The sequence below is a fragment of the Cheilinus undulatus genome, linkage group 14, assembly GCF_018320785.1.
Source record: "Cheilinus undulatus linkage group 14, ASM1832078v1, whole genome shotgun sequence".
Classification (NCBI taxonomy): domain Eukaryota; kingdom Metazoa; phylum Chordata; class Actinopteri; order Labriformes; family Labridae; genus Cheilinus; species Cheilinus undulatus.
In genome coordinates, this window is record NC_054878.1 from 47042932 (window position 1) to 47057262 (window position 14331).

The 14331-nt window shown below is 36.0% G+C and overlaps 1 protein-coding gene across 1 annotated transcript in view; it reads left to right on the top strand.

Moving 5' to 3' along the window:
- The window catches only part of cfap61 (cilia and flagella associated protein 61), a 62496-nt gene extending 60950 nt beyond the window's left edge, over positions 1 to 1546 (top strand). Inside the window, exons 23-24 of the mRNA XM_041804948.1 lie at positions 1213 to 1300; positions 1385 to 1546. Coding sequence (XP_041660882.1) covers positions 1213 to 1300; positions 1385 to 1546 — 250 coding nt within the window. The remainder of the gene's footprint in view (positions 1 to 1212; positions 1301 to 1384) is intronic.
- The last annotated feature ends 12785 nt before the right edge of the window (positions 1547 to 14331 follow it).

Sequence of the window (14331 nt, forward strand, 5' to 3'; positions counted from 1 at the left end):
GACATTTTTGATTTTTTGTGAAAATCTAAAACCACAGGTGGTTGTGTTTAAAGAATGTATGTTTTTAACCAACCTGTGCACAAAGAAGAATCCACTTTGAGTGTGAAAGAGGAAGCATTTTCAGAAATCTGCAGGTAGTAAAAACTCCCATCATGCATCTGCTGACTGATGACCCGGCACATGAAAATGACACAGAAGTGTTGTGAGCAGGTGGGGGATATTTAGGCCTTGGTGCCTTTTGTCCCGGCTGTGTGTGTGACTTTGCAGCATGTGTGTGGGTGTGTGTGTGTGTGTGTGTGTGACTTTGCAGCATGTGTGTGTGTGGGTGTTTGTCAAACAGCGGGTGACCTGCTTCTGAGGTTTCAACACAAATGACCCCCAGATATGGACGTCTATTGTCCCCACCTCCTAATCTGTTTATGCAGCTCCCCAATCTGTCTCTGCGCCGGTCCCGGACCAGACAAAGCCGGAGCCTCCCTGCCGCAGAGACGGATGCCTCATCACGCCGTTCGCTCAGCTGACTCGTAAAGTCATTGTGGAGGCTGACGGAGCGTCAGAGCCGTTAAGATAATTGATCGACTGATTCAGTCAGTGCAGCTAGTGCTGTGTGCAGTTTAGTTTGATTTAAAGGGTCAGTCCACCCAAACGACTTTCCTCTTGACCTGAGATACTGCAGAGGAAAGGAGCTCAGATATGTTTCAGTCAACATCAGACGAGGACGGAAGCAACATAACGGTACAAAAGCATTTAATGCATGGATATTTCCGTTGCCCTTATTTGCAAGTATTATAAGTATTCCTAGCTACCATTACACCATGAAGACAAAAGAACACTACAAACAACTCAGAAACAAGAGCATACTGCTGTCAGACACTCCTGATGCCTGCTCATCTCCCTGTTTCCTCCCTTTTCATCCACCTCAATGCAGGAAATGAAACAGGAAAGCAGGAACAGGACGCTGGGGTAAAAACATCAGCTGACACATGTGCTGCATGCTGTCAGGATACTTCTTAAGGAATCAGGCTGATTTTGTCACTGATGCATGCTTTTGTGTGTGCGTCCACTTAGGACTTAATGTTGAATAAGCTAGCACCACACTAGCATGCTAGCAGGAATGGATTTAAATACATGGTTTTCATATACAGCTACAGTCTGTCAGACAGCAGGGGCCGCTCGCTCTAACTCCATGACTCTGAATATTTGTGTCTGCAGTTTCTTCAGACAGAGCTGGTGTCTGGCCGTTTATCACGACAGATTCTCCGACTTCGAGCGGGAGCTTCAGCAGATCACCTCAGCTAAAGTTTGTGTTTGTCTCTTTTTCATCATAGCGAAGAGCATGAGGAGGATCTAGATCTCTAGAATCTCCGTGTTTGTGTCTCTGCAGGACGAGGACCAGCTGACGGACGAAGACGACGACGTAAACGTCTCACCTGAGGACAGAATCAAAGACCCTGAGACTCGAGCAGCTCTGAGGAGCAGCGCTGTGAAATATCTGACGTACAACCGGAACCTGCTGCCCATGTTCGCCTACCCAGGGCAGCTGTGACGCCGTGGAGTTTATTTAGAGTTTATCTGGTGATTTTTCAGTACTTTTGCTGTTAATCTGTTAACTGTTGCTGTCGACGTCAGCCGTGTCACTCCTATGAAAATAAAAAATCTAATGAATGTTGGAGAAACTCTGCAGCTGAGAGAACCGGACCATTTTTAGGTCTTAGAGTTTAGTAGGTCAGAGTTTGTTCTTTAGAGGCGTCCGTGCATCAAACATGTTGGGGATATTTCATGCCTTCTGAAACTAAACTCCTTTATCTTAATATTATTGACTGAGGTTTGAGTCAGACCGCATTAAACTAGACAGGAATCTTCCTGGGTTCCTTGTCTTTATGAAAAAATGCAGATTTACATCCAAACAGGAAGTAAAACACCAGCTTAAAACTGCTGATTCTACAGTAAATATGCAGCCTACTTACCCACTACTAATGGGTACTTTCAACCCATTTTTTGCCACTTTTTTGAACTATTTGCCACATTTAACCCAATTTTTGCTACCTTTTGGCACTTTTTTGCCCAATTTTGCTGTTGTTTGGCCATTTTCTCCCATCACTTTTAACCCCTTTTTACCACCTTTAGCAACTTTAACCCTTTTTTGTCACTTTTCTGCCATTTGTGATCTATTTTGCCACCTTTTTGCCCAATCTTAACCTTTTTTAACTTTTAACCCATTTTTACCACCTTTTAACAACATGTACACCTTTTAGACCACTTGTAACCCATTTTTGCCACTATTTTGACAAGTTCAACCATTTTGCTTCCTTTTTTTTGGCATTTTTTGCCACTTATTACAACTTTCAATCCAGTTTTGCCAATTTTAACCCATTGTCTGGCCACTTTTTTTTTTTTTTTTTTTTTTTTTTACCAATTTTCACCAATTTCTACCTTTGCTTAACCATTTTTTTGCCCAATTTTGCCAAGTTTTTCATCACTTTGAAACCATTTTTACCACCTGTTGCTCATTTTGCCATCTCCATGATCCCCCAGTTGTCTGGGCCCCAGGAAGCTCTCCCCTTGATCTCCATCTTGACAGTAACATTATTTAAAAAGTCTATTTCGTATTGATTTAAAGCTCCCGTCTGAACCGTTTGGCCCCGGTTAGAAAGTGACAGGAATGATCAGCGACAGGGGGCAGTACTTTCAGGCACAGCGGAGTCGTGACGTAAACAAGCAGCAACAAGAGGCCGGTGCGATTATGGAGGAAGAGATTAGCGTGGATGCTGCTTAAGCGCCAGTTTTATCAGAACTTGACGACATTTCTTTGTCAAAAGAAGAACAAAGAACAGCAGTGAGCTGCTTTCTTTTCAAAAACCACAAAAGTCGAGTACTGGTGGAACTTTTTGAGGAAAAGTTGTGCGAGTTGGTTAGAAACACTGCCTCTGTTTTATGCAGAGGTACATTATCAATACCTCCTCCACAGTCGCCATGTTTGTTTGTGAGTTCGTTGTTGTCATAAACATTGACTCTGGGCTGCCCCCCCCCCCCCCCCCAGTGGATGTATCAGTTAACATCTTTGCCGACATAAAGGACGCATGGAAGTATGTGAGCAGTGACGGTAACATTGTTTGAAAAGGACGTATACATTTTCGTACATAAAGGGAGTATAAATGGGCTTAACACTGACCTGAAGTGTTATTTTGGATTCTTAGACCACAAATTAGGAGGCTTTAGAAACATTATTTTACTCTATCAGAGTTTGAATTTACATTTAAATGAACTTTGATCTGAAATTTAACTCCAGACCAACCTGAACATAAAAAATGTAAATAATCAAATAAAAGCACAAACATTTTTAGTTTTTTTTTTTTGTTGTTTTTCTTTGCACAGACGTCTCATCCATAACGTGCCAACTGTAACAGAGAATGAACTCTCCCCTCAGTGACTCTGCAGCAGCGTGACCAATCACAGCGCTCCGTATAGCGGCTGCAGATGAAAGCTCAGAGGAGGAGGGGGAGGAGGAGGGTGTCACTCTACAGCTGTATGCTAATGAGGCTGAGCCGAGGCCTGTCGGGGAAATAACCGCACACACAATAACAACAACATATGTCTGCTCTGACAATCACACACAGGCTGGTGTCAGCCTAAAGTCACATATTAGACCCTTCCTGCATGATCCGTTTGCTTTCACCCAGATTAAACATTAAAGATCTGCAGATTATCCAACCACTGAGGGATCTTTGAACATTTAACCTTAGACATGAGATCAAACATCATTTCCCTTTAACTCATTAAACCCTGCTCTCAGTTCTGGCTCTACGTTCACCCTGCAGGCCTCGGTTCTGATCTTTACTCAGATCTGATTTTTTTCGTTTGCCTGTTCACACTGCAGTCAACTTCCAGAAGATCAGATACACATCTGATTCAGAACCACGTATGAAAGAGTCCTGAATCTGGTTCGAAAAGGTCAGATTTAGTGTGACTTGTGCAGAAAACGTAGCCTAAAGGCCCGAACATACTCCAGCGTACCGTGAGCGCAGCGAATGTCCGCAGTCATCAGAGCTTCCAGAGTCGAGCACACTGCGCCGTAGTAGTTTCCTGTGAAACTTCCTACATTTCCCACAATCCTTGCACATTGTTTACATTTTTTTTGTCATGGCGTCCTACACTGACGACGAGGAAGAGGAGCGGCTCTGCCTGCTGGCTTTGCAAAGCAAAAAGTAGGATATAAGAGGCAAAATGGTGAGATAGGGTAGAAACTGGATTAAATAGGAAAAAAGGGGCAAAAAATGAGTGAAAAGTGACTGAAATGGGCAAAAAGCAACAAGAAGGTTTTAAAAGTGGAGGGAAAGTGGCTTTTAATGGCAAATAACAGCATAAAAGAGGCAAAAACTGATGAAGAATGGTAAAAAGTGGAAAAAAAGGATCTCTGCTGAAAAGACTCAAATAGTGTAACGCCTTGGACAAGGAATGACAACGAGATTTTTCAGGAAAACTTCAGCGTGATCATCGTACTGTGAAGAAATTAGTGTCTGATTCAGAGCACAGATGGGTTCCTGCAGATAAAGGCATGATGAGGAAGGTTCCTGCAGATAAAGGCATGATGAGGAAGGTTCCTGCAGATAAAGGCATGATGAGGAAGGTTTCTGACGGACAAATACATCAGATTAAGAGAGCAGATGCTAAAATGCCATTACAAAGCAGCAAACAGGTATTTGAAGCTGCTGGTGCCTCTGGAGTCCCACCAACCTCAAGGTGTAGGATCCTCCAGAGGCTTGCAGTCGTGTATAAACCTACTATTCAGCCCCCCCTAACCAATGCTCACAAGCAGAAACGGTTGCAGTGGGCCCAGAAATACATGAAGACTCATTTTTAAACAGTCTTGTTGACTGATGAGTGCTGTGCAACCCTGGATGGTCCAGATGGAGGAGTAGTGGATGGTTGGTGGATGGCCACCATGTCCCAGCAAGGCTGTGATGTCAGCAAGGAGGGGGCGGAGTCATGTTCTGGGCCGGATTCATGGAGAGAGAGCTGGTAGGCCCCTTTAGGGTCCCTGAAGGTGTGAAAATGACCTCGGCAAAGTATCTAGAGTTTCTGACTGACCACTTTCTTCCATGGTACAAAAAGAAGAACCGTGCCTTCTGCAGCAAAATGATCTTCATGCATGACAATGCTCCATCTCATGCTGCAGAGAGTCCCTCTGTGTCACAGATTCTACATTTTTATGTAGATTTGATGAGTAGCTGCTTGTCAGTGGGGATGCTGAGCATCCACACTATTGATATACGCGTCGGCCATTTTGTTTATTATTATTCTTCCACGCCAGCTATCTCCTCCTTCATACTTTGTCATATCGACACCATATAAACTTTAAAAAAATTCAATTTCTTCGTCATTCAACTGCTATGACTTTTCTTATTTCTAACTTTTATCATTTTTTAAATAAGCTATTCTATTCTTCTTAGCTATTTATATGCTTTTTCAGCCAGTGAATGCAATTTTCAGCTACTTTCAGGTGGAAATCAGCTATCTTTATGCTTTTTTCAGCTATTTCAATGCTACTTTCAGCTTTTTTAAGGCTATTTGAGCTATTGAATGCCATTTTCAGCTACTTTTATGCCATTTTTAATGCTATTTTATGCTATTTTCAGCTATTTTTGTGCTTTTGGCTATTTTCCACAATTCAGCTCTCAGCATCTCCACACAATTTCAGCTGAAGTTGCAATTTTGATCTAGTTAACATGGTAAAATTCTACTTAACAGAAGAATTTTTTAAAACAGCAAGTTGATTTATTTCAGAAAAAGGTTAAAATCTCACAAAGTAAGAAAAAGTGACTTTGACAGCTAAGATGCGGATCTAAGAGAGATTTTAAGAGCAAAACTCTCCAGTTAATCCTCATTTAAATCATAAGAATGAATTTAAAATAAGAGTTTAGTCCTACAGAGATCCATAACTTCATACTGGGATGAAATGACTCAACAGCTGACACCTGCTGATTTCCAGACACCTCAATTTGGCACAATTCATCCCAGCACCGGTCTGATCCACATCCCCTCACCCCAGCCTCATATCCGACTGACCCGGGTCGCATGAGCTGCAGGAATTGGGTTTACTGTGTTTTTAACTCGCTGATAATCTCGCTTTGCCCCATTTGGAGACAGAAAAAAAGGCGCACTGATTACGCACAGCACGCGCCGACAGTCGGCTAACTGGGGGCCAGATTGCTTTTTTTTTTAGGGGGGGGCACTTCTTCTTCTTCTCCTCCTTTTTTCCTCAACTGTGCAATTTCCTTTTCAATCACTGCGGGTCTACAGCTTGCACAAGCGCAGCCATTGTGATGCAAAGCAGGAGAGCCTCCCCTCAGTGTTAATTATGTATGCGTAAAATGACGGATTCATGTCCGGAGTTAACTGTCACGCCAGAGCACATGCTGCAGGGACTCTCTGGTCTCACATGTTTGGCTGTTTGTGCTTTTTTTATGTACATGGAGGATTTAACTTCCACCTTCCAGTGAGTAAAAGCACTCTCAGTCCTGGTTTACTGTTGCCTGAGAGTCTTTAATTCTTAAAGCTGACTCAGATTTGGAGCTCCTTCATGTGTTCCAAGCAAATTTCCAGCTTAATAAAATTCCAGAGAGTCTAATTCGCTTGGGTTTCACTTTCCTGCTTGAATTTCTTCGTCTTCCACTTTTGGAAAACTGTCCCCCCTGTTGTCTCCTCTACGTGGACGAGTGTCTCCCTTTTGGACCAATCTCTGCCCCCTCCACCCAGAGGAGACACATAAAGCCAAGGCACGTGTAGATTTCTATACAAACTCATCAGACCGTAAAAGCAGGAGGCTCCTGGCGTGTGCCCGGGGTCGAGACAAGGAGGAGGAGGAGGAGGAGGAGGGGAGAGAGTGGAGGGAGGAATACAATAAAACCCTCAGGTACATCTGCTTTGCAATCTGCACCCCCCCCCCCATCAGCCTCTCCATCCTCCTGCTGGGGCTGGGCAAACGCTCCAGTTTGGATGATTTCTCCTCCTATTTTCTTACGATTAAAGACTAAAATAATGAAGATAATGTGGTTCTATTAAAGATTGTTGCAGCAGGAATAACGAACAGTCAAAATCTGACTGATTCCCGTACAATCAGCTGGAAATCTCAAGTCGTAAACTTGGATTCTCACATTTTTTATGTTGGAAGATTTCTATGATCATCTGTGAAAAAACATTTCAAGTCCACTATTTTTCATTTAGAAGTGTTTTTGTATCATTTTAGTTTTTCTGCTGTCTTAGACTAAGAGAACCGACTTCCTGTTTGAATGCAGACTTTTAAAAGGTGGATCAGTGTCGCTCAACTCTGTTCAAATAAAATATCTTCACAAGAGCCACAGTCTGAGTAGTGAAAGTGGCAAGAAGGGGTTAAAGTGGCAATAAAAATAAGTTGAATGTGGCAAATAATGGTCAAACAGTGGCAAAACTGTGGCAAAAAGGGGCAAAGTAGGCATAAAATGGTAAAAAGTGAGTGAAAAGTGGAAAAACAGCGAGAAAGAGTGGCAGAAAAGGGCAGTTAGTGGCAAAAATAGGTGAGATATACTTAAAAATGAGTTACAGGTGGCAAAAAAATGGCCAAAAATGGCCAAAAACAACAGAAATATGACAAAAAAAGAGTGTAAAAGTGACTTAAATGAGCGAAAATGTGGGAAAAATGGTTAAAAAAAAAACAGCAATGAGTGGCCAGAATGTTGAAACAGTTGCATTTAACAGCACAACACAAACAAACACAACTTACATGGCTAAAAATGGCAAAAAAAAATTGGCAAAAAAGGGGATGAAATTTCAAATAGTAAAAGGCAGGATAAAAGAGGCAAAAAACTGGTGCCAACGATGGTATAGAAGTAATAAGAAACTGGCAAGCGGCAAAAAGTGGCAGAAATGGGTGACAGGGAGCAAAGTAGGCATAAAAATGGAAAAAGAGTGGCAGAAAATGAGTGACAAGGAACTAAAACAGGTACAAAACAGCAAAAAGGTGTAAAAAAATGATCAAAAAGCAGCAAAAACAGGGAAGAAAATGAGTGAAAAGGAACCAAAACAGGTAAAAAACAGCAAAAAGGTGTAAAAAATGATCAAAAAGCAGCAAAAGATGTGAAAAAACTGGGGGAGGTGTCCTTTAATGGTAAACGATATCTTAAACGGGTAAAAAGTGGCAAAATGTGGAATAAAATAGGCAAAATGGTGAAATAAGGTATTAACGGGATTAAATGGGCGAAAAAAGGCTTGAAGCATTAAAAATGAATTTAAAGCGGCATAAAGAATCTACTTTTAAAAAGATGCAAAGAGGCCGGCTCCCTCAGACGAGGCTCTCCTGGACCAGAAAATTCAAAATCATGAATTCAAAAGCTCAAATTATTACTTAAAATTTTAAAATTGAGGATCTTCAAGGTAAAAAAAAATTAAGATAAAAAGTCAAAATTGTGAGTTAAAAATGTCAACATATGAAATAAACAAGTCAAAACCAAAACTCTGGCTCATAACTGCGAGATGAAAAATTTAAGCTGACTTTTTATTTACTTGTTTTAACTTTTTTTTCTCTAATTATTATATTATAAATCATTAAGGTGAAGTTTACATTATTATACTGGAGTAAATCTGCAGACCTCATACTGGTGGGCCAGTTAGAATACAACTATATGACCTGGTGGGTATAACTGTACCACGGGTTGGATCTGGAGTTTGACACCCTGATACATCTCATCTGGCCTAGGAACACCGTGGAATCTCCCTGGAAGAGCTGGAAAATGTTGCTGAGCAGAGGGATGTCTGGACCTGCTGCCATGGCGACCCGGCCCTGGATACGAGGAAGATGATGGATGGATGGTTTTTAATTCTGAGCGCGTTTGGAAAGATTCTGGTGTCTTCTAAACCCACGAGGGATGAGTGTACTGCACAGAGATAAATCACAGTCAGTCAGTCTGAAAGTTTATTTTCTCTTTGAAGGATGCTTCAACATTTTGGCAAATCCGCCCATCGCCATAATCCCTCTAGTCTTACTCATAGGTTTGTTTGCTTTAGTTGTTGGTCCAAGCTGTTTCTAGATCTGGGGGCTGACATTCCAGCTGCTCAGCTAACGCTACGGAGACAGACGGTATTTCTGGCTTTCCCTCATCAAACTCATCAAATACACAATCCAACAAAACGCTCTCTGGACAAGTTGTGACCTGCACATTCACCACGCTATGAAATAATAACGTATAAATATGTAACATTACCACACATGAAGCAAATACTCAGAACAACTTACAGAGTTAACCACTGGGTGGAGTGACACAGTAATGTTACGAGAATAAAAAAATAATATTAAGAGAATAAAAGTCGTTATATTACGAGAAAAAAGTTGTAATATAATGAGAAAAAAGTCATAATATTAAGAGAAGTAAAGTCGTAATATTACGAGAAAAAAGTCATAATGTTACGAGAATAAAAGTTGTAATATTATGAGAAAAAAATCATAATATTAAAAGAATTAAAGTTGTAATATTACGGGAATAAAATATTACAAGAAAGAAAGTCTGCCAGGGTATACTTTAGTATCGGTTTCACACATAAAGAAATACTTCTGAGACTTGGATCCTTATACTTAGATCTGCAGCAGATTTGATTGATTGATGATTTATTCTGGAAATATAATGATTTATTCCGGTAATATTCCGACTTTTTTCTGGTAATATTACGACTTTATTCTGGTAATATTACGACTTTTTTTTCTGGTAATATTACAACTTTATTCTAGTAATATTACAACTTTATTCTGGTAACTTTACGACATTATTCTCATAATATAATGACTTTATTCTGGTAATATTACGACTTTTTTTGGTAATATTACGACTCTATTCTGGTAATATAATGATTTATTCTGGTAATATTAAGACTTTATTCCGGTAATATTAAGACTTTATTCTGGTAATATAATGATTTATTCTGGTAATATTACGACTTTATTCTGGTAATATTACCACTTTATTCTGGTAATATTACGCTTTAATTCTGGTAATATTATGACTTTATTCCAGTAATATTATGACTTTTTTCTGGTAATATAATGATTTATTCTGGTAATATTACGCTTTAATTCTGGTAATATTACGACTTTATTCTGGTAATATTACGACTTTATTCTGGTAATATAATGATTTATTCTGGTAATATTACGACTTTATTCTGGTAATATAATGATTTATTCTGGTAATATTACGACTTTATTCTGGTAATATTATGACTTTATTCCAGTAATATTATGACTTTATTCTGGTAATATTATGACTTTTTTCTGGTAGTATTACGACTTTATTCCGGTAATATTAAGACTTTATTCTGGTAATATTACAACTTTTTTTGGTAATGTTATGACTTTATTCCAGTAATATTAAGACTTTATTCTGGTAATATTACAACTTTTTTTGGCAATGTTATGACTTTATTCCAGTAATATAATGACTTTATTCTGGTAATATTATGACTTTTTTCTGGTAGTATTACGACTTTATTCCGGTAATATTAAGACTTTATTCTGGTAATATTACAACTTTTTTTGGTAATGTTATGACTTTATTCCAGTAATATTAAGACTTTATTCTGGTAATATTACAACTTTTTTTGGCAATGTTATGACTTTATTCCAGTAATATAATGACTTTATTCCGGTAATATTATGACTTTATTCCGGTAATATTAAGACTTTATTCTGGTAATATTAAGACTTTATTCTGGTAATATTACAACTTTTTTGGCAATGTTATGACTTTATTCCAGTAATATAATGACTTTATTCCGGTAATATTAAGACTTTATTCTGGTAATATTACAACTTTTTTTGGCAATGTTATGACTTTATTCCAGTAATATAATGACTTTATTCCGGTAATATTATGACTTTATTCCGGTAATATTAAGACTTTATTCTGGTAATATTAAGACTTTATTCTGGTAATATTAAGACTTTATTCTGGTAATATTACAACTTTTTTGGCAATGTTATGACTTTATTCCAGTAATATAATGACTTTATTCTGGTAATATTAAGACTTTATTCTGGTAATATTACAACTTTTTTTGGCAATGTTATGACTTTATTCCAGTAATATAATGACTTTATTCCGGTAATATTATGACTTTATTCCGGTAATATTAAGACTTTATTCTGGTAATATTAAGACTTTATTCTGGTAATATTAAGACTTTATTCTGTTAATATTACAACTTTTTTGGCAATGTTATGACTTTATTCCAGTAATATAATGACTTTATTCTGGTAATATTAAGACTTTATTCTGGTAATATTATGACTTTATTCCGGTAATATCAAGACTTTATTCTGGTAATATTACAACTTAATTCTGGTAATATTACCACTTTATTCTGGTAATATTATGACTTTATTCTGGTAATATTACAACTTAATTCTGGTAATATTACCACTTTATTCTGGTAATATTATGACTTTATTCCAGTAATATTATGACTTTTTTCTGGTAATATCAAGACTTTATTCTGGTAATATTACGCTTTAATTCTGGTAATATTACGACTTTATTCTGGTAATATTACGCTTTAATTCTGGTAATATTACAACTTTATTCTGGTAATATTACGACTTTATTCTGGTAATATTACCACTTTATTCTGGTAATATTACGCTTTAATTCTGGTAATATTATGACTTTATTCTGGTAATATTACGCTTTAATTCTGGTAATATTATGACTTTATTCCAGTAATATTATGACTTTATTCTGGTAATATTATGACTTTTTTCTGGTAGTATTACGACTTTATTCCGGTAATATTAAGACTTTATTCTGGTAATATTACAACTTTTTTTGGTAATGTTATGACTTTATTCCAGTAATATTAAGACTTTATTCTGGTAATATTACAACTTTTTTTGGCAATGTTATGACTTTATTCCAGTAATATTAAGACTTTATTCTGGTAATATTACAACTTTTTTTGGCAATGTTATGACTTTATTCCAGTAATATAATGACTTTATTCTGGTAATATTATGACTTTATTCCGGTAATATTACCACTTTATTCTGGTAATATTACGCTTTAATTCTGGTAATATTATGACTTTATTCCGGTAATATTACCACTTTATTCTGGTAATATTACGCTTTAATTCTGGTAATATTATGACTTTATTCCGGTAATATCAAGACTTTATTCTGGTAATATTACAACTTAATTCTGGTAATATTACAACTTTATTCTGGTAATATTATGACTTTATTCTGGTAATATTACAACTTAATTCTGGTAATATTACCACTTTATTCTGGTAATATTATGACTTTATTCTGGTAATATTACCACTTTATTCTGGTAATATTACGCTTTAATTCTGGTAATATTATGACTTTATTCCAGTAATATTATGACTTTTTTCTGGTAATATCAAGACTTTATTCTGGTAATATTACGCTTTAATTCTGGTAATATTACGACTTTATTCTGGTAATATTACGACTTTATTCTGGTAATATTACCACTTTATTCTGGTAATATTACGCTTTAATTCTGGTAATATTATGACTTTATTCCAGTAATATTAAGACTTTATTCTGGTAATATTACAACTTTTTTTGGCAATGTTATGACTTTATTCCAGTAATATAATGACTTTATTCCGGTAATATTAAGACTTTATTCTGGTAATATTAAGACTTTATTCTGGTAATATTAAGACTTTATTCTGGTAATATTAAGACTTTATTCTGGTAATATTAAGACTTTATTCTGGTAATATTACGACTTTATTCTGGTAATATAATGATTTATTCTGGTAATATTACGACTTTATTCTGGTAATATAATGATTTATTCTGGTAATATTACGACTTTATTCTGGTAATATAATGATTTATTCTGGTAATATTACGACTTTATTCTGGTAATATTACGACTTTATTCTGGTAATATTACCACTTTATTCTGGTAATATTACGCTTGAATTCTGGTAATATTACGACTTTATTCTGGTAATATTACGACTTTATTCTGGTAATATTACCACTTTATTCTGGTAATATTACGCTTTAATTCTGGTAATATTATGACTTTATTCTGGTAATATTACAACTTAATTCTGGTAATATTACCACTTTATTCTGGTAATATTACGCTTTAATTCTGGTAATATTATGACTTTATTCTGGTAATATTACGACTTTATTCTGGTAATATTAAGACTTTATTCCGGTAATATTATGACTTTATTCTGGTAATATTATGACTTTTTTCTGGTAGTATTACGACTTTATTCTGATAGTATTACAACTTTATTCCGGTAATATTACGACTTTATTCCGGTAATATTATGACTTTATTCTGGTAATATTACAACTTAATTCTGGTAATATTACAACTTTATTCTGGTAATATTACCACTTTATTCTGGTAATATTACGCTTTAATTCTGGTAATATTATGACTTTATTCCGGTAATATTATGACTTTTTTCTGGTAGTATTACGACTTTATTCTGGTAGTATTACAACTTTATTCCGGTAATATTACGACTTTATTCCGGTAATATTATGACTTTATTCTGGTAATATTACAACTTTATTCTGGAAATATTACGACTTTATTCCGGTAATATTACCACTTTATTCTGGTAATATTACGCTTTAATTCTGGTAATATTATGACTTTATTCCGGTAATATCAAGACTTTATTCTGGTAATATTACAACTTAATTCTGGTAATATTACCACTTTATTCTGGTAATATTATGACTTTATTCTGGTAATATTACAACTTAATTCTGGTAATATTACCACTTTATTCTGGTAATATTATGACTTTATTCTGGTAATATTACCACTTTATTCTGGTAATATTACGCTTTAATTCTGGTAATATTATGACTTTATTCCAGTAATATTATGACTTTTTTCTGGTAATATCAAGACTTTATTCTGGTAATATTACGCTTTAATTCTGGTAATATTACGACTTTATTCTGGTAATATTACGACTTTATTCTGGTAATATTACCACTTTATTCTGGTAATATTACGCTTTAATTCTGGTAATATTATGACTTTATTCTGGTAATATTACGCTTTAATTCTGGTAATATTATGACTTTATTCCAGTAATATTATGACTTTATTCTGGTAATATTATGACTTTTTTCTGGTAGTATTACGACTTTATTCCGGTAATATTAAGACTTTATTCTGGTAATATTACAACTTTTTTTGGTAATGTTATGACTTTATTCCAGTAATATTAAGACTTTATTCTGGTAATATTACAACTTTTTTTGGCAATGTTATGACTTTATTCCAGTAA